At 45.9% G+C, this 26,124-nt stretch overlaps 1 protein-coding gene across 1 annotated transcript in view; it reads left to right on the forward strand.

The window, feature by feature from the left end:
- Positions 1-26,124, forward strand: part of DNAH17 (dynein axonemal heavy chain 17) — a 15,539,113-nt gene that overhangs the window by 7,068,455 nt on the left and 8,444,534 nt on the right. The window contains exon 32 of the mRNA XM_086931082.1: positions 21,752-21,904. Within this exon, the coding sequence (XP_086787208.1) occupies positions 21,752-21,904 (153 nt within the window). The remainder of the gene's footprint in view (positions 1-21,751; positions 21,905-26,124) is intronic.

Raw genomic sequence — 26,124 nt, forward strand, 5'->3', positions numbered from 1 at the left:
ATGTTCGAGCCAAGTGTTGCACTTGGAAAAGAGCTGGACCCAATCCCCTGGATAGAAACAATAGTCTAGCCGTGCCCACGATGATGCCTGTGCAGTGTAATGTGTTCCCTCTAATTTGTGGGGGTGCATATGTTTCCAGGCATATATCAAGTGGTACTCGGTTAGCGCGTCATGCAAGACAGCACATGCCTTAGTATAGTGATGGGGGGCAGGTTGAGACCTGTCTACGTCCGGGCTGCGTGTAATGTTAAAATCACCTCCCCAAATGAAGAGGTTGGAGCCTGCAAATTATTTTAGCCCATAATGCAGTGTAGAAGTCAGAGTTATCCACGTTCGGCCCGTAACAGCAAGCTAGGGTGACCGAATCAGACCCCAGTCTACCTCATGCCAAACAATACCTCCCCAGTGTCCCAGGTTGCCACAGCCAGTACAAATGGTGTACGCTTTTTTATGAGTATGGCCGTGCCCCTCGCATACGATGAATAAGAGGAAAAGACTCTATGTTCAGCCCATTTACTGGCAGAACCGTTTACACAATGAGTGTTGAAGTGTGTCTCCTGTAGCATGGCTATGTGCACCTGATGCCTTTCCAAATAGGCCAATATATTCCACTTTTTGCGCGGTTCCCCCAATCCCCTGATGTTCCATGTGACTATATGCAGCTTCTCTGGACGTGTATCAGCCATGTGTCTGTGTGTCTGCCATTGAAGCAGCCCACATCCAACGGATGTAGGTCAGATTATACATGCGCGAGGACTGCCTCACCAAGCTTTGTGTCAACAGATCAATGATTAAGTCTCCCATTAACAATGCTAATCTATGGTGCATACTGTTCTGATCTATGACGATCATGTAGAACTTCCAACAGTCCCCCCAACTAGCCCCTTCCACCCACTGAAGCCACCCCTACTTGCCAGAAATACTCTCCCACGCCGCTCCCTCCCCCTGCTCCCTCACCCCAAGTGAAAACATAAAAAAGGAAAAACCATCTCCGGTCTGCACGAGTCATGCAATAAACAACATAAGGGGATCGCCCGGTGGGGGTGACCCTAGGTGACGGCACAGATAAACCCTGCTCGGAGAGTCCACGATTGAAGGAAGAGATGGACCCTGGGGAGCTGGGGGTGCCCTGTGCGTACAAACAAGAGTGCAGAATAGCCAGCTCACTAAGCGACTCGCATTATGAGTATCAGAGGGCCAGACATTCAATTATTTAGTTCTTCTCATATCAGTTGTCGAACATGGAACAGTACACCATTTACTGAGAGTCATCCTCCACTCCCGTGGAGGAGGATTGCTGCGATGAAGCTAAAGTTCCGGCAGCGCGACTTGATCGTTTCATATGCTTAAGGAATTCCTCCGCCTGCTGTGGTTTGGTAAAGAATCTTTGTTTTCCTTGATGGGTGACCCTGAGTCGTGCGGGATACAACAGCGCATAATCAATCTGGGCTAATCTCAATTTATTCTTAGCATCCGTGAACTTGCGTCTCTCCTCTTGGACCTTAGGTGTGAAGTCCGGATAAATAGAAAAAGTATTTCCATCATAGTTCAAGTCCTGTTTATTCCTTGCCACGCGAAGTGCAATATCACGATACCTATAGTTTAAAAGTCTCGCTATGATGGGTCTGGGTGTACTGCCAGGGGGTGGGTGCGGACCCAGTGTGCCGTGCGCTCGCTCTATTATGAATTGGTTGGAGAAGGCTTCCACTCCTACTGAGGATAGTAACAACTTTTCCATGTATTCCTCCATCCGTCCTGTGTTGGTGGACTCCGGGATACCTAAAATGCGTATATTATTGCGCCGACTGCACGCTTCTGAATCCTCATTCTTTGCGGCGACCATTTTCAGAAGTTTATCTATGCGGGTAACCTGCACAGTGACCTGAGCCGTCGCATCCTCAATACCTGAGATGCGTCTCTCTGTCTCCTTGATACGGTCCTCGTGACCCTCCAACTTGTGCGCAATGGCGTCCATTCGTGACGATATCCTATCAACCTTGACCACAATGGTAGCAAAACCCTGCCGGACTTCCTGTAATATACTCTGTACATCAGGGTTCTGCATGGGTACACCGCCCTGGGTCTCAGTGCAACCGTCCACATCGTGATTTTCTTGCAGGTTCCGGGTGCTCCGCTTTGCGGTTTCGAAATTCAGCTTGGGTGGTCGGGTATCCGGCTTACCCATGGTGCGTAGCGTCTCCCAGCGCTTCCTCCTACTCTATATGTTGCAGCTCAATTCCTACTATAGCAGTAGATGGTTCCCACAGCCACTAATATAGCAAGGCAATGTGTGAAGTCAAGTGTCTCTCACAGGTGCGATCGGTCCCACAATCATCCAGTCTTACACCAGTGTCCCAGTGTTGAGCAGCTCAGTTCTTAAAGATAGGAGAGCAGCAGGCCACAGATCACTGGTGTCACAGTGGTCCGATCTCTTCAGAGTGCAAATGCAGGCTCTCGGGGGGTCCACAACTCATATGGCCAGTATCACGGGGGGGACGAGCTCATTCAACACCTTGTAGGCCATTTTTGTTATTACTGTCAACATATCAAATCCCCCTGAAATGCGCCTCCGCCTCAACCGCAGCTCGCCACCAAGCAATGGTACTGTGGAGCAGATAGCCCCATTTTGGCACCCTTTTAAAGCACAATCCACATCTCCCAGGTTACAAGCCGCGCGGGGGGGGGGGGTTAGGTCCGTAGCTCAGTATAGCCCTGTCTATCCCGATGCCAATAATTGCAGCAGGTTTATTCCTTCAGGGCCTACCTCAAAGACAGCGCCACAGGAGCCACGAGGCACACCGGGTCCCGATCCGGTGCTCACCAGTGCAGGACTGCAGGGACGGTGCAGAACAAGCAGTGGGTCCTCGTTACACCGTACAGAGCGGGGCAGCTGCAGCGGGTCCGCTCGCCAGTAAACGCCAATGCACTAAACCAGCCGGACCGCTGCCTAGCCCCCTCCCAAAGATTTCCTTCTTCCGCAGCCGAGCACTGAGGGATAAGGGCGGTAGGTCGCTATCCACCCATCTGTGTAGTGTGCTTGCAGTAGCAGTCAATCAGCGCCTCTCACCTTCTCCACTGTTGATCTCTCTGCATTCACCACTATTCCTGAACAATGTCTGGCCAGAGCTCCTCTCTCGCGCCAGTTGCACAGCGATTACGACGTACCCGCTGAGCCCGATACTCGAGGCCTGCTCGCCTCGTGGTCAGAGGCGGAGTTGCGCAGCACCACAGGCCGAGTCAGGGTTCCATAGCAATCCGCCTCTCACTTCGGCCGGATTTTCAGGAAGCCACCGTTGGAGCAGGGGTGGCTCAATTCAGCTGATTTTTTCGCAGAGTCTTCCACTAGTCCATATCACTCTCTGGACATATGCAGAAGTAGCGAGCCAGACTCTCGAGCAGAATAAATTAAGGATATATTCGCAGGGCTGCAGGAGCCTCACGACAGTGCGGCCATCTTGCGTGTGCGCCACCTATGGTACCATTGCTGGGGTATCTTTTCACACGGAAATTAATCTATAACTAATTGTCTTGTTCAGATGAACAATTTACTCACCTTTGGTAATGATATATCTGTAAGAGACATTGATTAGTTATAGATTCCTTACCGCCTCAACCATCCTCCCTGTACTGCGAACTGACTTCTAGGATTAAGGACTTTCTTTCAGAGCCCTAGTTTTGTGCATCAGTGGTCAGTGTCTTGCTTGGCTCTGCGCTTCAGGCGTGGAATGTTGTGTAAACGAACTCACGTCAGCGTGCGAGGGTGGCATCTAAGTAGCTGCAGCGACTTCATCCCGGCGACCATGATGCCAACGACGAACGCGGAGCTGACGGACGCCACCTTTCGACGAGTAGGGGTACTGCTGCCGAAAAATTCTCCGGATCCAGTCTGACACCTGGGGGTAGTTCACAAGGTAAGGAATCTATAACTAATCTTTCACCAGAATTAATTCTTTCATAGATTCACATACTTAAATCTTCCCCGTCATCATGGTGGGAGTCTCATGGTATTAGAAAATATACCAGTATAAAAGAAAAAACTCCATGAAAACAATACAAATGCATCATACTTTGGTAACCCATCACTATCATTATATGGTCCAAAAGTCAGCCAATGAGACGCTAGCCCTGAGATCACAATCCCCAGCAGAGCAACCATACCTCAGATATCCAACCGCATGTCGTGTGAGAAGGTGTCTCCCTGAGCTCTGCTAAGTTTTTCTCTCCGTGGTGAACTTTTGACCTGGCTTTCATCTCAGTATTTCTCTGGAATAGAGGTATTGTTATTTTCTTCATTTGGCAAGATGTCTGAAGGCTCTAAGAAGAGGCTTTTCAGACCATGTAGATCTTGTGGGAAGGCCAGACTCTGAGGACCCCCACAAAGATCTTTTATATTGCTTGCACCCTAAACATGTCCCTAAGGAGTGTAAGCATTGCAGGACCTTCTCTGCCAAAACTCTTAAAGATAGAGAAGCACGTTTGCTTCTATGGCTTCAGAAAAAGAAATCCAAATCAGAATATGGTTTTGAGGATGAAGAGGTTCATTCCACTCCAAATAGAAAATTAGAGCCTACTGTTTCAAAAACTGACCCTAAAAAACTCAAAGTCAGTAAAACTAAGGACAAGGGACTGGAACTGCAACCTCCTGAAGGTGCTCGTAAAAAGTCTTCTTCTTCAGTGCGACACACTCCTCACAAGAAGTCTACGAAAAAAAGGCTCCTTCGACGGACACGCCGACGATTACTCCATCGATGAGAGTGACGGTGTCAACGACGGTTACACCAACGATGACGACTTTGACGAATGCATCATCGACAGCAACACGATGACAACAGCTTCATCGACGACGGTCATGACGATGACTCCGTCTACGAACTCTCCAACGACGACCTTGATGACAACCTCGTCAATGACGGCTCCATTGACGATGGCATTCGAGTCACCAAATACTCAAAGAACGTTGATGACTGTATCTATAAAAAGGTTTCCACCGTCGACGGGCTCGTTGACGGAAAGAAAAGGATCCTTAGTTATCCTGATGCAGGAAAGTTTTCTTCAGATTTGACATCCTGGAGCAAAGTCTCACTTCATCCCATCTGTTGGAAATGCAGGAATCTGCGGAGGAAAGTTCTTTTGGAGCTACGTACAGTCCTTCTCAACTTAAGATAAAAAGGCAAGACACCGATGAGGAAGAATAGCACAGTAAATCTGAGTTTTTATAGGATATAGGAGGAATTCTCCTTTAAAGACCACCCTCTTTCAGGTTCACAGAGGTACAAATCTTTTCAAGATACTTATGAGTATGAGGAGAAGGAGGATAACCCCCCAACAGCCAGAGTAGAGTCTATGTCAGTTCATTGGATACGGATTTGAGGCACATGATTACGGACTATTATAGGAGCTTTTCAGAAGCAAATGTCCTTTTACCGGACACTCCAAGCAAGACACAAAGCACACCTCTCGCTGAGAACACAGCACCACTGCAGGCCTCACAGAAAACGTGCCCTCCAACAGTAATAGCCATCAGAGATGACTATATTGAAAGTGATGTAGAAGAACAACCAGAAGAAGGAGAGTTGACGGAGGATGAGCCAGTGGGTGATGAATGGGATCAATATATTGCTACATCTTCCCCTTCGCCTTCGCCTTCGCCAGCAAATTCTCCGCCAGAGGATATCAGAGGATTTCACGAGCTAATGGAGAGAGCCTCAAAAAGGTTTGATCTTCCTCTTTCCCTGAAACAAGCAGACTGTTTTGTTATATGATTTCAAGGATTCAGCTAGAAAGTCAATTCGGACCATCCCTATGGTGAACTATATATGGGAGGAGGGCCTAAAAATTATGAAAATTCCAGCTTCTTTTTCGACATCAGTCCCGAGACTAGAAAAGAAATAAATAGCACCAGATTTGTCTCCGGCATGTCTGATAGGTCATCCCAGACCAGAATCAGTGGTCATGCAAGCGGCCCAGAAGCGCTCTAGAAACCCAGCAGCTACATGTTCAGTTCTACCAGTTAAGAAGGTAGAAAACTAGATGGAGCAGGTAAAAGTTTTGCGGTTATCTCAGCCACGTCCATCAAAGCCTCTAATGCTTTGGCCATAGTTAGCAGGTATGACAGACAAATGTGGGCTGATTTAGCTTCTCTGTTATCTCATCTTCCTGAGAATAAGAAGGAAGAAGAAAAGCATATACTTAAGGATGTAGATAGGGCAGCATCTGAAAAGTTTGACATAGCCATGGACATCTCTGCAGTGGCTTTTAGACAAATGGCAGGGGCTGTCACCCTTCGCAGACAGGGCTGGCTTAAGGCCTCCTAGTTCCACCCAGAAATTCAAGCCAAAATTATCACTATGCCATTCGATGGAAAAACTCTTTTTGGCAAGCACGTGGATGATGCACTTCAGGGGATTAAAACCGATACAGACAGGGCACGTGCTTTAGGGACTCTTTAACAGCAAAGGTTTCAGTCCTTTCAGGCAGAGAAACAAGAGGCCTTCATTTTAATCTTATAGGTACCAACCCTATCAACAACAAGGGTATCGACAATTTACCAATCAACAGCAGTTTTGATTGTCCAATGCGCCTTACCAGCAACAGGTGAAAAAAAGGAAGACATCAGCTAGAAGAAAATCTCAGGACAACGTAGGAGGCAGTGACACTCTCTCCTACTTTGTCAACCATCAAACCTCATCAGAACCTCTACCTCTCTCGATTTTACCAACAATGGTCATGAATAACATCAGAGAGATGGGTATTGGACATTATACATGAGGGTCACATCACACCCTAGAATTCATTTAAAAAACACCGACCGACCTCCGAAACTTTAACATCTATCCGTACTAAATTAAGATATTTTGAATCTTTTTATAAAAGGAGCCATAGAGGAGGTCCCTCAACAACATCGAGGGAAAGGATTCTGCTCACATTTTTTCCTAATAAGAAAAAAACGAAGTACCAAGTGGAGGCAGGTGATGGATCTAAGAGGTTTAAACAAGTACTTCAGAAAGCACCTCTTCAGAATGTTATTGCTCCAAGAAATTCTGCTAACGCTGAACAGAAGAGACTATGGGCTAGATGTAGGTGGGCTAATACCGGTCGGTAACGGCCGAAAATCGGTAAATTTGCCGTTACCGACCTGTATTTAGCCCTTTGCGATGTAGGAGGCTGGATTTAGGGATCAGTAAAATACTGATTCCTTAATTTAAGGAATCGGTAAATTACTGAATCCTTAAATCCTATGTAGGGAGCATTCAAATGAGTGCATTTTTGGTTTAAGGATTCGTTATTTACCACCAACTACAAGTTGGTGGTAAATACCGAATACCTTTTAAAAAGCAATTTTGTGCTTTTTAAAAGGGCATGTATGTGCGCCACAGGTGCACACATGCACCATTCAGGGTGCAACAGGGTGTCAATGTGACACTCTGCCACCCTTGAATATGCTCCCCCTATTACCGATTCGGTATTTACCGAATCGGTAAAAGTGATTGGCTTCCTATTCATTCCTATGGGCCTCCAGGCCCATAGTAATGAATTACCGATTCGGTAATAAGGAATCTTACCAAATCCGTAAAATTTACCAAATTATTTCCTACATCCCAATTACCGATTCTTAAATACCGAATCGGTAAAATTCGGTATTTAAGAATCGGTAATTTGTGATTACCTACATCTAGCCCTATATGACATCTTTAGATCTATTAGATGCATACTTCCATGTTTCAATACATGTCAAACACCAACAGTATCTCAGATTCGAGGTGGGGAGTAAGCATGAGCGGATTTTGCGGATTGGCAATCCGCGAATTTGCGGATTTGCAAACTCGCAATCCGCAAAATCCGCGAATTCCCGCGAATTTGCGGATTTTTTTTTTTTTTGTGTTCGCCCGTGTTTCTGCCAGTTCGCGAGGGGTTTTTACAATTTCGCAATTTGCGAACTTACCTGTCGGGTCGCAAGTTTTGCGAACTTGTTGTTTCTACGTGTCCAACCTGTTTGGGACACTCTTCTTCATCACTGCCACTCTCTGTCACCACTGCCACTCTCTGACTACTCATGCCACCCTCTGGCCCACCCATGCCACCCTCTGTTTCATCACCACACCCTCTGGTTGTCCAGTGTACATTATTTTTGGCAAAGCAAAGCACACCTTCCCTGCCTCAAGTGACCTGAATTAATTTGGGGCTGATTAATGTGTCACAGAATATTTTTTTAGCTGGCACCTGCTTCCTTAGTGCGCCCTGATTAGTGATCTTTTGCACTTGCTAAGTGCTTTCATTGTTGCAAAATTAGTTACAACACCTGCCCTGCCCCAACTGACAATAATGAATTAGGGGCTGATTAATGGATTTTAACTTCCAGCCTGGCTCCTGCTTGTCTCCCTTAGCTGTAATTCAGGACCTTTGTGGCATATGTGTAACTATTCTGAGGTTCAGAGCAGGGTCACATAATAGTTGCAACTGGCAACTGAACTCTGGAGGGGCCCCTCAGGAAGCACTACAGGAAATGGCTACTAATGATGAGCCTGAACTTTTGAACCTGGTAAGTAGTTACTTTCAGTTTTGCTAAAATCGTATTTCTGCAATTTCGCACTTATTCGCGGGGCGCGAACTCACGCGAACAGTGCGAGCAGTGCGAGCAAAATCCGCTGCTCGCGGATTTGCGGATTTTTCAGGAAATTCGCAAATCTCGCGGATTGCGGATTTCCCGAAAATCCGCAAAATCCGCGAGCGGAACGGATTTTCCGCCCATGCCTAGTGGGGAGGCGCTACTACCAATTCAAAGTATTGCCCTTTGGTCTCCGTTCCGCACCAAGAGTGTTCATAAAGTGCATACCGCCAGTGGCAGCATATTTGAGACAACAAGGACACCAGGTCTGTCCGTATCTGGACGACTGGCTTATACAAGTTCAACATGTCCCAGGAATCCACAACACATGGGGAGATTCTCTAAGCAGATCGCCAAGCCTATGCCACGAATGGGAACTGGATCGGCATCGGCTTCTACAGATATTCCGCCTATGGGGCACTCCAGTTTTGGATCTGTTTGCTACTCGAGACAACAAGAAATGCAAACAGTTCACGAGCCGATTCCCTCAAAGAGGATCATGGGGGAATGCCCTTCAAATTCGATGGACAGGAATGTTTGCTTATGCATTTCCTCCATTCCCTTTGATTCCGAAGGTGTTGAGGAAAATGAAATTGGAAACGTGCCACCTGATACTAATAGCGCTGGCTTGACCGAGACAATTCTGGTACACTGAGCTTCTACAAATGTCAGTCACTCCTCAGGTGCAGTTTCCACCGGTGCACAATCTGATATCGATGAACAGGGGACAAGTGGTACATCCACAAATAAGCTCACTGAATTTATCAGCTTGGAACCTCATGACCGTGAATTTCAATTCTTGAATATCCCTCAGGAATGTCGGGATTTTCTGACTCACTCAAGAGCAATTTCCACCAATAAGACATATGTGGGAAAGTGTAAAAGGTTTTGCCAGTGGTGTTTGGATCCCTCTCTACACCCTTTGCTTTCAACTACAGAACAAATTCTTCCATATTTACTGCATTTAGACAAAGCAGGATTATCACATTCATCTTTAAAGGTGTATCTTGCGGCAATCTCAAGATATTGTAGAAGCCGGGGCAACCTTCTCTTTGGTCTCATAGAGTAATAAAAGAGTTCATGAAGGGTCTTTTTCAGGGTGTTCCCTCCAATAAAACATCCCTCAGTATCTTGGCAACTGAACACAGTCCATGCAAAGATGAAGAAGCCTCCTTTCAAACACATTCATAAAGCTGATCTGAAGTTTGTGTCATGGAAGGTGGCTCTTCTCCTGGCTCTGACGTCAGCCAGAAGAGTCAGTGAGATTCAAGCTTTTTTGATATCCGAACCTTTTATGCAGTTCAGGAAAGACAAAGTTGTACTGAGAACCAACCCAAAAATAATTCTGAAAGTTTCAATGTTATTCCATCTAAACAAACCTATCTTCCTACCTACATAGTTTAAAAATCCAACTTAAGTGGCAGAAAGATCCCTTCACATGTTGGATGTCAGAAGATGCTTAAGGTTTTATATTGACAGAACAAAATCTTTTAGAAAGTCAAATCAACTGTTAATCACTTTCGCCAATCCAAGGAAGGGTTTGGCATTATCCAGAAATAGCATTTCCAGATGGATATCCTCAGCAATTGCATTCTGCCATGAGAAGGCTGGAAGACCTCTGTAGGAGAGTAGGGTCTGCAATCCTATGATCACCCGGACTTTTTGCTTTTGTTTCACTGGTTTACGACTTTCTTGGGCTGTGGGCCTGCCAATCAGACCCACAGCCTAGCTGTTCTCTCGCTAAATTGATATGTGTACCTTAGGTGCATTACCCAATTGGAACTGGGCCACCCCGTCAGACCCTGTAACTCAGGGCATCGGTGTACCCAGGGCCTACCAGGGGCTGAAGCATGTATTATGCCACCCCTGGATGGCCATCTAAATCTGACACAACTGGCTGCACAACAGCTGGGGCCACGTAGCGTACTCGCCCGTTGCTATAGGTATAGTGTCCCTATACCTGACCTTAAAATGGACACCCGAGTTCCTATCAGTCACTCCTATGGCAGGCCTTGACAATCCTGAAGGCAGAGTGCATGGAACCGTGTGAATTGGGCTCTGGCCCGAGCCGAGCCTGGTTGCAGCTTGCGGAACCAAGACCCAATGGCTGTTCCATGATAACGCGTATCATATCGGTAACTTCGGTATCGCGTTATCAAGACATGTCGAGTAAGGTGTCATACGAATCGGGATGCTGCCCCCTCACCAACTCTGGCGACGAGGTTAGCATTCCGCCCTTCTAGAGGGACACGACATGTACGTAACTGTGAACCCCGGTTAAAGTTAACTGAAGCCTCAGCTCCACAAAATGGACGCTGCCACCACAGACACGAGTCTGACCTCCTGCTGCTGGGAGACCTTCCAGCGAGGAGAGCTCGGACAAAGGGTTTCCTGTCAAGGGCGGTGTTCGCACCGTCCCAGACAGGGTTTGTGTATTCTGGGTAGGTAGGGCTTTGCAAGAAGGTGACTGCGGAGTGGTACCCCGGTGCTCACTACGCATCTGCCGGCTAGAACCAGTTCCAGGGGCACACAGCCCCTGACCTGGGGAAAGTCCAGCAGGGGGAGAGGGGTGTAACTACCCCCCTTCCTGGTCCCACCCCTAGGGCAGGACCTAGTCATGTACCCACCCCTTTCTTTAGGATAAAGGCAGGAGCGGGGACCCTTCCAAATTAGATCATCTTTGAATCAAGAATACTTTCTACAAAAGGACTTCGAGACTCTTCTCAAGATTTCTCCCTTGTGGCTAAGGAGTAGTCACCCTGCATCAGCGGGCACCACCTAAGAACTCTGCGGTTTGCTGCAAGTCCTTCCTCAAGGATCCGACGGCCCAGCTAGACGAGAACCGGCTTCCCTGGCACCTCTGACCTCTACCCACGTCGTCAGCTCAGCTGAGATCTGTGGGTGCGACGAGACCTCGAGGGACCGGCCATCATCAAAACCTGCACGCTTTCTTAATCAACACGACCATCGAAGCAATTCTCTGGTGAGTGCTCTGGGGTCCGAGAAGCCCCGACCCTGAGTAGCTCCAGCACCAAAGTGCAGTCTCCCAGTATCTCCACGATCTGCGTGGGGCCCTTCTGCTCGCTGCTCAGCACGTTGTCTGGTCACTAGCCGCTGGCTTGTGCCCTTCTTTGATGACATCCGACAACCAACGCTGCTGGTCTGGTTGCTCCAGATCGGCCCTTGCTCCCTTTTTCGAGAGGGGCACCCCGGACCCTCCTGGTCCACTCAAGACGCCATCTTAGGCCCACCACGTGGCCCTGAGATCTGCCAAGGCTTGTTGCCCCAATCCTGGGCCCAGCGACGCCGACAGCATCAACCTTCGTGGGACAGCTCGCACCTCCATCCTGGTCGCCGACAACGCCTCCTGGTCCGTGAGACTGCAGAGCCTAGCGTCGCCCACTCACCTAGTCGAGGTGACGGCCATCCGGTGCCTTCCTGGTACCCTCTGACTACTGGCTAGTAGTACGAACTTGGTCCCCTCTGCTTTCAGGTATCAACGATCACTGATCCAGGCTTGGATCTCTACGAACTATTCATCACTGGTCGCCGGCCAGCAACTCCTTTTCTTCCGGCTCCTGGCTCATCAGCGAAGACCCCGACGCCTGTAAGACTTGTGCAGCCGCAGCCCTCGTGGCTAGGTAACTTCGGCATTTCGGTGCCTGCATAGCCTCCTTACTTTAGGGTCCCGAGTCCCTCGCTTCCGACTTGCCTTATCGGGTCCGCCCGAGACCACTAAACTTTCCGTGCCCTCGGGCACTTGTGTTAAATTGTGCACTTGAAGTATTTTCTAAGAGCTTTTGTTCTGTGCTTAGTACCCTGTCCTCATAAAGAGTACAGGGCTGTTGTGATTCTAATAAATATACTGTTTATTTTCATAACACTTGTGTGGTGTCCTTTCACTTGGTGTTCAAGGGGTATGTGATGGTATAACAGCTGGCTTAACACGCCCTCTAGAGTTTAGCCCGAAGACTGCTCGTATCCACGCTACTAGGATAGCTGGTCTAAGGTTGACTTACAACCAATCACCATAAGGGTCGTTTGGAACGATACATAGTGGTCGCTAGAATAGCGAACGCTGCATATCGGGCCAACTTCTCACAACCTCTAACTTCAAAAGTTAGAGCACATTCAACAAGAAACATGGCTACTTCTGCCGCATTATTCTCGGGAGTATCACTCTCAGACATTTGCAAAGCGGCTACGGGGTCAGATGTCCATACATTAACCAGGCTTGGAACCTCATGACCGTAAATTTCAATTCTTGAATATCCCTCAGGAATGTCGGGATATTCTGACTCACTCAAGTGCAATTTCCCCCAATAAGACATATGTGGGAAAGCGTAAATGTTTTTGCCAGTGGTGTTTGGATCCCTCTCTACACCCTTTGCTTTCAACTACAGAACAAATTCTTCCATATTTACTGCATTTAGACAAAGCAGGATTATCACATTCTTCTTTAAAGGTGTATCTTGCGGCAATCTCAAGATATTGCAGAAGCCGGGGCAACCTTCTCTTTGATCTCATAGAGTAATAAAAGAGTTCATGAAGGGTCTTTTTCAGGGTGTTCCCTCCAATAAAACATCCCTCAGTATCTTGGCAACTGAACACAGTCCATGCAAAGATGAAGAAGCCTCCTTTCAAGCACATTCATAAAGCTGATCTGAAGTTTGTCATTATCCAGAAATAGCATTTCCAGATGGATATCCTCAGCAATTGCATTCTGCCATGAGAAGGCTGGAAGGCCTCTAACCTCAAAAGTTAGAGCACATTCAACGAGAAACATAGCTACTTCTGCCGCATTATTCTCTGGAGTATCACTCCCAGACATTTGCAAAACGGCTACGGGGTCAGATGTCCATACATTAACCAGGCACTACTGTCTGGACATATGGAAAGGAGATTCAGCAGTGGAACATACTGTACTGCGTCGACTGTTTCTTTAAGGTACTTTATATTTTAAAGATTGTTTTGTTTATGAAATATTACATGATATGTTTGCTTTTTCTTATATTTCATATGTATATATGTAGTCTTTGTTATTTTACACATTCTGAGACACACAATCCATTATGTAAGCTAGAAGATCTCGTAGTCTTTGAAAGTGCTCTATCTGAACTATAAGGAAAAGAGATCTTAACCATAAAACGCTTTTCAGGGATGAGATACTGCTTTCAAGTATGTGAATCTATGATAGATTTTAATGCTGGAGAAAAAACAAGTTACTTACCTGTACACTGTGGTTCTCCAGTATTGATACCTTTCATAGATTCACGTGCGGCCCGCCCACCTCCCCATTTGTAAGGTTGACCACTTTTATCTCATGATAATATCCTTGGCTCACACTGGTGCTGGAAATCTGAGGTATGGTGGTTCTGCTGGGGTTTGTGATCTTAGGGCTGGCGTCTCAATGGCTGACTTTTGTACCATATAATGATGGTGATGGGTTACCAGAGTATGATGAATTCGTATTGGTTTTCATGGCGTTTTTTCTTTTATACTGCTATATTTTCTAATACCATGAGACTCCCACCATGACAATGGTGAAGATTCAAGCATGTGAATCAATGAAAGATACCAATATTGTAGCACTACAATGTACAGGCAAGTAACTTGTTTTTTTTTAAACAGATTTTATTATTTTCATTCCATTAAAGTATCACAGTATGGCATTACAGTCAGTATTAGGGGCATACAGAGTCTCACATTATCTTACAATAATACTATTCCAAAGCATTTTATCGGCCTGTCTTACATCAAACATTAATACCTCTATTTCTTCTCTTACATCGCCTTAATAGGAATCTTGTGATATGCTGACATCTTAGTAGTGGTCTAGCTATTGTCTGCTATACCAACTCCATCCATATATCTATTCACATTATGAAGAAACGTGTTTGTTTTACATCTCTTACCAAAGGTAAGTAACTTGTTCATTTGCAATTGTCTGGATACGGGTGTCTCAGTGGTGGAGATTTTAAATGCATTTGAAGGTCTTGGCTATGCTTAAGGTTACAGCGATTAGCTCTAAATCTGATCACCTTAGATGGTTTGACAAAGTTTGTTCTAAGTATCTTCACTTTTTGAAAGCCACTCTCAAACACTCCTATAGAGATAAGGATCTTGTTGCTAAATGCTGGCAATATTACAAGATGGCTCTCAAGAATTGTAAGCATGTTAGGCTGCTTGGGGGGACCTAGCTCAAGCATTTGAATTGAAAGAGAGTACTCTCTTCTGGCGGGTGATTAACAAACCCTTCTTTACCAAGCCTTCAGGACTTATACTGTGACATCATATTTCGGAGCACAAGTGGGTGGAACATTTTGAGGGCATTTATAATGTAAGGCTTCTGGATAGTGGGGTGGGTCTGTCACACCTCACGCTGGGGAGAGCTAATGTGGTCTTTACCCTCAAGGAAGTTTGTCAGGGTATTCAGGCCCTATCCTGTAATAAAGCACCAGCCCCTGATGGTATACCCCCTGACTAATTTTGGGATAAAATTGATGTATGGGGTCCATGTGAGAAGTTGGCCTGGCATATGCTGTCTGCTATTTATAGTGGGCACCTTGCACCAGTCCAAACAATCCTTATTGATGATAGGTTTAAGACAACCTTTATTGAAAGCTATCCTGGTGGTAGCTATGGAGAGCAGCCTTCAGGCTAAGTCTTCAACGAGTGTAAAGCTGCTTAGTTTACCAGATTATAACCTCTTGAATGTCTAAATGAAAGGAGAACCACACAAGGTATACATAAAATATATTTATTTATTACTAAACACTCTCTAGTAATCTCTTTATGAGATTACAGAGCGAAGTACACAATTTAAATGCAATGGAAGTGGTATAAGAATCACGACTTGACTAGACACAAGGCATAGAGCCTGTACAATCGCTAGGACCACAAGGAACCACCCAAGGTAGTGATACGGGGGACCCACGGGGGACACGTGCAGTGTGAGAACACAGCTGCGAGACGCCATTAGCTTCTATGAGGAAAGTAGTGGTTGGAATTTTAAAGATTAAGGACACTTACTAGAGGACTTTGAGCAAACCCCTTTAGACCTAAGGGGTTCTAGGGCCGACACCCACAGGAGCACCGAAGTACTCGAGTTACCTCACCAAGGGAAGCCGGGTGCATAGGTGTCAAATGGTGTCTGGAATCATCATTGATTTCAATGGCGATCTGCTGCAAAGTGCTGCTGCCATGGAAAAGAAAAGTGTCTGGTGTGATCCAAGCCTGGACCAAAGATGTAAGGAAACGAAAGCATAGGGGACAGAGTCTGGGTCACTTGCCAATCACCAGGGGCATAATAGACGAATGCCCACTGATGTCGGGAGATTCAGGTACGAATAGGAGAAGCTCGACTTTGCCACCACGAGGACCAAGAGGCATCAATGATGACCAGGAGCTAGATTCGAGCTGCCCACGAAGGATGACGAGTGCTGCGGCATCGGTGTTCGGATTGATCATTAGCAAGCCTTATCAACAGCAACACACGCAAGAAGAGATAAGATGCTTCGGTGTGGACCAGCAAGGCCCAAGGGACTCCCCAAAGTTGGAGAGTCAGGGCACGTCTGGAGCAACCAGGTAAGCCCAAGTAAAGTCAAATTTGCCTTCTCAGGGACCCACCAGTCGACAGACCAGGGATTGTGAAGGTACTCGGGCGAAAACACAAAGGCCCGGCTCACGGAACACTCGTGGAGTGTAGGCCAGGCAGCAATCTTTGGTGGAAAAGCTGCGCAGGGTCTTGGCTACAAGCAACCCAATGCACAGCCTCAAGGATCTCGAGAAGCAGATGCACTTGCAAATGTGTATGTGTCCAGGGGTTCCGGTTCCACGGTACCCACGAGGTCTAGGGTGCTCAGCCTTGCTGGGGACTCGGGTCGGCCTCTGAGAAGTCTGGAAATCCACCTCCTGTGTTGCAATTTCTTCGGAGTCCAGCGGGAGCTTCGGAGATGCAAACAGGTCAGATGAGTCTTTGGTGCCTGCCACGCAGAGGAGAAACTCCTTTACTTCAAGGGTGATTCTTCAGTCATCCAGCGTCGTACAGATCATCGAAGTTTTAGGATTCAGTATCAGAGTTTCTTCCAGGTGTAATCTAAAGTCCTGTTGCCAGGGGTTCCTATCTTATACCCAAGGAAGGGGTGGGACAAACTCTGGGAACCCACCTATGGGAGGGTTTGGAAAAAGGGGTGGCTACACCCATTTCCTTTGTCCAGTTTTGTGCCAGAGCAGGGGCTGGTAGCCCCTGCAACCCGTTTGAACTGGGCTATGCACAGGGGCACCAAATGTGCACCCAGTACTGACTTCAGATCACTCTCGGAGTGCACCCACCCAGCCCCAAAACACTAAAGCCTGTCTGGGTGTAGTATGGTTTATGGGCCTCCTTTTGCATGTATGTTAAGTTAGCATGGCTTATTAGAAATCTAAACGCCATCTTACCTTTTGCTGCTTTTTGCACACGACACTGCTTAGCTGTTTTTGCAAAGCTAGCTTTCACAAAGGTCTATACATGATAAAGGGTTTGTTTTTCGACATCTCTAGACATACATCGTGCCCCCAGTCTGTACAGTGAGTGCTGAGCCATCAAAGTTATCATAAATTGTGAGCCTGTTTTATCGGCTTGTCCGTGTAACACATTCTTGACACAACATTTTGGCAGCTGCAAGCCAAGTAGGATTCTGGCGCCTTCATCATAGCACACTTGCCATAATTTCACACACTTGAAAGATACCAGGGATGCAGAGAGACTAGCTGATCCAGATGTAATTTACACTTACTGAGCAGACAGGTAATGGGGTCCCCCAAAACAAGCTCAAGAGACCTTCTATAGTTTTATAAAACATAGTTCCTACATAGGGAGGGTGTTTAAACTAGGCGCTTTATCACCTGTTTGCACTATCATTGTAATATAATTCCTCCTTTTGTATTTTATGGAGTTGTAACCATGCTGACTATATTATTTTAAATCATATGTCTGCTTATGTTGGCTAAGATACTGCGCATGAGATCACGTCGTTAAAATAAATATTTTAACCTTACCGTGTCTCTTTTTTACTCTGTTGTGGACTGGTATGAGAATATAACAAAAGAGTGTTCTCACTTCCCACCATTCCTGAGATGGTCCTAAGTCACATGTTCTAGGTTGTCTAATCATTGGTCACTTTGCTATAGGACAAAAAGCTAATGAGACACTGATTGCTAGCTGGTTGGGGTTTTCTAGGTACTGAGGTGAGTTTCTGGTACACCACATTTCACTAATGTCCTAGGTCTCTGTGCACAGTTCTGTGTATAGGCAGAAATCCTTGCAACATGGGAGGTGGTGACACGTCCCATTGACAGGAAACCTATTGTCCAGGCCTCCCCTGCCGGAGTTTCATCCAGCAGCAGGCGGCCAGACTCATGTCTGTGGCATCCATTTTGTGATGCCAGGGTTTTTTTTAAACTGGAAGCGGGTGTGCCGGTGTGTACATGTTTCCTTGCAGCCATTCCAAAGTTAGCATGTACCGCGAGATTATAATGCACTTAAGAGTATATGGTCTGGCTGCATCACAGAACAACCGCAGAGAATAGATTCCGAGGCTGCAGAGGGGCTCTGCTCATGCATAGGTACCCTCTCACACAAAACCCAGCACCCTGCTTTTAAGATTGATAAGGCCTGCCATAGGGGTGACTGATAGGTGTATATGTGTGGTGATATAAGGTAGATATAGGGAACCTACATCTATGTAAGGGGTGCATACACCACCTTACACAGGCTGCAGTAGCAGACCTGTGGTGTCATTTTGGAAGGTTGCCCAGGGGTGGCATAATACATGCTTCAGCCCCTGGTAGGCCTCTGGGGTACCTATGCCCTTGGTACCTAGTGTACCATATAGTAGGGACTCATAAGGGTACCCCAGTAACCAAACTGGAGTGTACCTAAAGTACATGGAATCATTTTAGAGGAAAAAGCAGCTAGGAAGGGGCCCTGAATAGCAGGATCCCAGCCAAACTTAGGCAAAAACCATCAAAACACCAGGAAAAAAGTGGATGCAACCATGCAGTCAGATTCCACCTTCCTACAGGCCAGTTTTAACTCAGGTTTTAAATGTTGCAGTGAGTGAGGGAGATCCACTGTCATGGGCCTCGGGCCATTATTGTCCCGATTTACAAAAAGGGAGATAAGGACAACCCACAATGCTATCGCCCAATATCGCTTATAGATGTGGTTGTTAAAGAACTTGGTAGGATTTTGTTAAATAGGCAAGGACAATATATTTTCTGAGGCCAAATATGGTTTCCGGCTGGGCAGGTCCACTATTGACCAGTGTGATAATTTATATCTAATTATAAATAAGTATACTGTTGTCCAGTCTGACTCACATTATTAGCATTTATGGAACTAAAGTCTGCATTTGACAGGGTAAATTGTAGCAAACTCTGAGATTTGCTCATTTTGGTTGGGGTGGACCCAGAAATTGCATCTCTCCTCTCAAATCTCCAAGCCAGCAGCTCAGCTACAATGAGGTACTCTCTGGGGGCGGAGGTTTCAGAGCTTTTTTGTACTAGTAGAGGAGTTCCTTACATTAAAGGCTGTGAACAAGTTCTTGTGTCAGCGCATGTCGACTGCTCCAGAGTAGAACAAGATTGTTGCCGGTCTTGCAACACGCTGATGATGCAGTGCTTATGGAACGTACAGCAGTGGGATTGCAGTCTTTGCTGGACAAGTTTGTTACCTATATGGATAGTTTGGACCTGGCAGTTAATTTTTCCAAATCATATGTTTTGGTAACTGTCCCTTGGTCCACCGTTTCTAAAACTTTCAGGGTGGAGAACCATACTTTAGCAAGTTCCTAGCGTTCTCGTATTTGGGGGTATTATTTGATGTAAACTTAACCTCCTGGTTGAGGGTAAGACTTGTGATATGGCTAAGACCATAGTGGCAGTTGCAAGTTTTGCTCAGAGGCCGGGCTTGTGGTCACCGGCTACTTTAGTTAAGCTTTTTTAGTCTAAGAGCACTTCTATGATGTTATATGGCAGCCAAGTTTGGGGCTACAGTTAAATAGGTAAGATCCAAATAGCAGAAAATGCATTTCTGAGGCATATACTGCAGATTCCAAGACGTACCCCGGCATTCACGGTTCACGAATGGCTGGGTCTTAGATATATCAGTAATCTTATAGCTCTCAGGCCCCTGCTTTGTTGGGTTAAGATTTGGACTGGGGAAGGCTTACAGCTTAATAGCTTGATCTTGTCAGATTGTTTATCTCTTGATCACATGTATGAAATCTCCCGGATAGCATATGTGAAGGCGATTCTGACTAGTCTAGTGAGGGCAGATATAATTATAACTATCATTCCCTGTGCCCGTTGGAGAAAAAAAGGCTAATGGATTTGTTTTTTGGACGTGCCTCTATAAAACGTGATCAGCTAGAACTTGGTCTGGGGTAATCTAATACTAAAATCTGTATAGGGCATGGAGCTATACCTTCCCCTTTTATCCAATGGAAGGGACAGATTTGTGGTGGCTCGATTTAGGTTAAATTTGCTACATCATCTCCTAACTTCACTGAGTGACTGGTCCAGTTCATGCTCCTTAGGACCCCGTGGCTGCAACAATATGTCTCCACAGTATACTCTACATGTTGAATTTTTGTGTCAATATTTCAGTGACTCCAGGAAGCGTTTCCTTCTTCCAATTTAAAAAGCTATGGACATTGTCCAAGATTGCCCAGTGCTTATTTCTCTGCAGCTACTGTGTAATGTACACATTCTCTCTGTGATCTCAAGTGTCTTGCATGCTGCTGTAAAGTCTAGGCGCTCTAGACTGGATTAATTTGGCTGTGGCCTCAGAGCTTGATTTGTTACCTGTATTTTAATGCTGTTGTTTATATTCCTTTTTAAATCTTTTTAAACTGATATACAAATGTATTTATGGATTTATGCTCTTTTATTATTGATCTTACAATCAAATAAAGATTTTCATGATGATGATACTGTTTTACCTGTAAAAATCTATAACTTCTAAATTACTTAACTGATTCCGATGATCAGGGGGCCCGATTCACAGAACTAACTTAAGACAACATCCTAAACTTACTAATTTTGGAATTCACAGAATGGATTTACGACTACTAACTTTACATCCGCACTTGGGCCGGAAATTCTGTCCCGGAGGGGGGGGGATTCTGGCCCGGAGTTGGAGATTTCAGCCATGGCTAAATCTCCGCGACCGTCCGGAATCCCCACTTCCGGGCCGGAATCCTCACCTCCGGGCCGGAATCCCCACCTCCGGGCCGGAATCCCCACCTCTGGGCCGGAATCTCTGCCTCCAAGCCGGAATCTCCAGCCCAAGTGCGGACGTAAAGTTAGTAGTCGTAAATCCATTCTATGAATACCAAAAGTAATAAGTGCATTCTGTGAATACCAAAAGTAGTAAGTTTAGGATTTTGTCTTAAGTTAATTCTGTGAATCGGGTCCTTGGTGTCTAACATTACATAAAAATCGATGTTATTTTTCCAAATTGGTCTCAAATTTCTTCTTGAAAGTGTATCTCATTTATTGACCCTGGGTACAACAAATGTTCAACACTACCCTCTGATGAGCTTAAGATGCTCGCCCCCACTACCACAAATAGAGCACTTGGGATTATTAATTTAAACCATGTAAGCCAATAAGGGTAGTCTGGTTTACCTGCATAGTGTACCTCATTTTGGTGTACTACATAGAAATCCTGCTTCCTACAGTGAGTTATCTGTGATTAGAAGTATCCATCCGAAGAACACTGTTACTGGTGGAAAACTCTATTTAACCACAGGTTTACACTGAAGCACTGCAGGTACACTCCATGCTCACCATAATTCATGTATGCATCATGTAAAGTGCGCACACACTCTCCATACATGACCCCTTCAACCTGCCCAAACCCCTTGTCCTACTGTCCACAGGTACCTGGTATTTTATTGAAAGGAGGCTTGCAGGTTGCAGCTCATAATTCCATTAAAACAGAGTTTACATTTTGTTAGACTCCATTAGAGAGGTTCACCACACAGCACAGTTCCATACACCAGAGGTTAAAATGTGAAATACTGGGAATTTTCATAGGTTAGAACTTATTTTCCTAACACTGATGTAAGCTGTGGTTCCTTGTTTCTTTCTACACAGGTCACACGGCATTTGTCAAAACTATTCGACAGCATGTCCAATTTGGAGTTCAAGAAAGATCAAAATCAGAAACCTGAAAAAGTTGCATTGGGAATGTACAGTAAAGAAAAGGAATATGTCACTTTTGATGCCGATTGTGACTGTTCAGGGCAGGTTGGTAATGTTTTACTCATGATGTCTCTCTCCCATTTAAACAGTCTATACTGTGATATTGAGAAACATGCTTCAAAAATGAAAATACGCCAATCCATGGGTGCCATGCCATTGAAATTCCTTGATCTTCTTGAGACCCAAGGTGTTAAAGATGCCATGTGGCAGGTATTTTATGAGCAAAGGCAAGAGTCAGTTGTTTTCCTGAAACGTTTGATTTCCTATGATCATTGTTTTTCCAGTCATTGCTTTGATTTCAGATTAGTTTTCAGATTAGTTAGTCAGCCCAGACAAATGAACTCCTATTGTTAAGGTGTAATGAGGTGAATTTCACCCTACTTAGTTACTTGGAAATCTGCTAAGACACACCGTGTGAAAAATACATGATATTGTTATGGTACATTCTCTATGGAGGTATCCTTATTAATATTCATAAACCTGCATATTACCACGCATGTGCAGGATCTGGTAACCCCTTTACAACTGTAAGACAAATGTGTCTCAGGTGAAGCAAAAAAATACAACCCTGTGATGATAAGCAACATTTGTCTTACAGTGCAGTTTTTGGATTATTTTCTGAAGAAATTATAAAATCAATACTAATGCAAACTAATCACAGACACAACTATGAATGTATAAATGCATTAAAATAGTTTTCATTTAAAAAAAAAATCGTAATTAGTCATTATTACAGTAATAAGCCTATCTGATAAAGTCTTCTAGCTGCAGATTTCTTACCTATGAATTTCCCAGACGTCAGTCTTGGTCTGGAAGTTTTTTGATAGCAGTACCCAGCGTGCCTGTAGGTGGCGTAATTCAGTTCCTCATGGTGTCGTCCGTGCCGGAAGTGCCTTGCGCAGTGCCTATAAAGGGGCCGCTCCTGTGTGCTGCCATCAGTTTCTTTTCACGACTTGCCACGCCAGAAGCACAGAACCATGAGCAATACAGACCACTGGTGTGCTTAGCTAGGGCCTTGAGGATGGGACACGAAAAACTTCCTAATAGCATCCCTGCTGGTCATTCACATGTAATATAGTAATTGCGGCTTCAGCCAGTAACTTCTGATCCTTCTGAAGTACTTAGGTGAAAATAAAATGTGCGTCTCGTACTCACAACCCCTTCCACACTTGCAGGATTGTTACATAAATTACATTTAGATCCTCTTAAATGAAGGATCCCCAATCAGAATTTCATAGAACGGGATCTCAACTAAGGCACTGTAACCTAGTCAAGATAAAGCTCAAGGCTGCTATTTATATTACATAACAAATAGAAGTTGGCAAGAGAAGTACATGGAAGCACTATATTAATCAGTATCAACTGTAGGAAAGTGCCCTTTTTTGCATGGTTACCCCACACTTTTTGCCAGACATCTGAAGCAACCTGACTTAATGTGCCCTGGGTCCCTGCCAATCAAATTCCCAGTGCCTGAGCTCTTTCCCAAAACTGTACCTTTGTATCCATAATTGGCACAGCCCTGGCCACAGGTAGGCCCCTTTTAAAAGGTACCATGGGTACCAAGGGCAAAGTGATCAGGGAAGGCCTCTAAAGGCTGCCGCACCTATTGTGCCACCCTTAGAGGCCCTTCTCCTCAGCACACATACACTGCCAATGCAGGCTGTGTGTTTTGGTGCAGGGAAAAGTGAAGAGTTTAAATGGCACACATCCTTGTGTGCCATGTCTGTACTTCAGTGCCTAAGGCCAAGGTAAGTCACCCTCTAGCAGGTTGCATTAGCCCTAAGATGAGAGGACAGAGACATGAGCCCTGTACCCCTACAGTGTCTAAGTCTTTTCTCAGATATTGTACTTGTAGTAAAGCCCTGAAGAGTACATGTTCTGTGAGTTGGTCATTACGAACTCCCCAGCTCCATATGGCTTTACTAAACACTGGGAAGTTTGGTTACAAACATCTCAGCACATTAAACTCACATTAATGCCAGTGTGGGATTTAATGTAAAAAGCACTCAGAGGGCATCTTAGAGATGCCCCCTGAAAATAAAGCAAGCCCTGGTGTGGTTCCTGAATGGCTGCCTGCCATTTTCCACCACCAGACAGGTTTCTGGACCCATGGGTAGAGAGCCTCCCTTCTCTGGATCCAGGAGCAAAGGTCACCCTCTGAAGAGGTATCACGCCTCATCCCTCAGGATGGGCTAAATCCACGAAAGGGGAAGCTTCAAAGGCCTGCCGCCTTTGGAAGCTGTCGCTGCCTTTTGCATCCCCCAGCACTTTGGGTTGAAGAATTGTTGGGAAAACCAAGCTAGGAAGAGAGGTGCGTCCACATTTGCCAACCCCACCCCTTAGGTGGGGGAGGCGAGGTGAAGCACACATCTCAGTCCCCTCAATCGTGAAGATGAGGGGACTCAGCTAATTAACGAGATGCTCATGCCCCCTTCTACCGGAGGGTGGCATATTAGGGGGTTGTAGCCTCCCCAAAGAAGGGACCCATTGGTCCCGATCTCCACATACCTTTAACGTCCCTAAATGTAATATTTAGGGGCGATCCTGAACCTTGCCTCCTTAGATTCAAGGAAGAAAGAAGAAGGACCGAAGAACCGTACTGACCCAGGAACGTATAGAGGACACCATCTGCCTCGGCCCCTGTCCTGTCTACAACCTACCTACAGCAAGAACCCAATGAGCCCAGCAGCCAGCAACCCCCGGAGCCCATAAGACCTGCCCTGCGGCCTTCCCACTGACTCTGTCTTCTGTGAGCACCGGCTTTGCTCCACCAAAGACTCACCTCTAGATTTCGGATGCCGATGACGCTGCGATTCTGCACCACTGTGCACCTGATGCCCACTGCCCAAATTAGAGTGGCTCAACACCCCAAGGGGGTATCCCCAGCGATCCAGACTTAGGATCTGGTGATCCCCTGCCTCTCTCAAGCTTCAAGATGACCCCTGCAGCCTCAATCCTGAAGGGCCACCTAGAACGCAATCAGTGCTGGTAAGAAACCCCGACAGTACAAGACACCACTGCACCTAACATCTCACAGCCTTTGGTGGCCCAACCAACGGTGTCCAGGTGTCCCCCAAGATCTTAACTTACCTCTCCAGCCGGTGGTCACCTTCAGGAAATCTCCCTGCCCGAGCCTGCAGCATTTTTCCAAAACCGAAGGATTCCATTGGAAGCACAGGATCCCTGATGCCCATTTTGGCACCCTGCACCCGGCCCCGAGTCCCGTTGGTGGTGCAGCTCCTGTACTGGTCGTTAACCCCAGAATCTTAGCTCCCACAACCGAGCAGCCTGCTTAGAAGCAGTCCCTAACCAAAGGCCCCCTTAGTCCCATTAGCTAACATTAGGCCCCTGCCCTCTGCACCCGACAGCCCCAGTGCAGCTGGTGGTGCAACTTGAGTGCCCTTCTAGCGCTTGGGGAACCTTGGTCCTAACCCCCAAAACTTACCCTTGTAGGCGAGTACTTACCTTTAAAAACGAAGTGAACTCAATTGCAAAGTACAAAGAGGCATACGTACTTTGTATGTGGACAACCTAAGGTGTGGTTTCTAGGCATTCCACCCCCAGTACTGCATGTAAACAAAATTAATCAAAAAGTAACCAAAAAGTAATTACTGTGTAATTGAAACTGTCTTCAAAGCATTTACCAACCTGTAACAATTACAATTTCAAGCACAACCGCATTTCCTTGAACAATCTTGCATTTGAAAGTATATTTTACTTACCTGTGCCAAGCCCTGCTTCGTTCTAAAATAAAACATAAGTATACCTTTTTTTATTTACCTAATTGGTCTGGATTCTGTCTCTGAGTGTGTGTATCAGACCTTGATTGAGTGAATAAAATAAATGCTTAACACAACCTTTGGATAAGCCTAACTGCTCTCCCACACTATCACAAAGAGAACTGTTAGTACTTACCTAATTTGCTGTGGTTTGCTCTCTGAAGAAGTCATACCTATTTGGTACTCACTTCCTAGTTAAATCTGACCACAGACCTCTCAGATGGCTAATGCAGATGAAAGGAGAAAACCCAAAACCTTTGAGGTGGTCCATATCTCTACAGGGAATGGACTTTACAGTGGAACATAGACCTGGGACTGCTCATGCCGATTCAGGTGGGCTTTCCAGATTTTTCTACTTAGACAATGAAGACTCTCTTGGGAAAGGTTAGTCTCATCCTCTTTAGTTTGGTGGGGGTTGTGTAGGAAGGAGTCCCGTTTTGGATGATTGCCCCCCACTTTCTGCCTCACATCCTGATGTGCCCTGGG

Source organism: Lissotriton vulgaris, chromosome 7 (genome assembly GCF_964263255.1).
Source record: "Lissotriton vulgaris chromosome 7, aLisVul1.2, whole genome shotgun sequence".
Lineage (NCBI taxonomy): Eukaryota > Metazoa > Chordata > Amphibia > Caudata > Salamandridae > Lissotriton > Lissotriton vulgaris.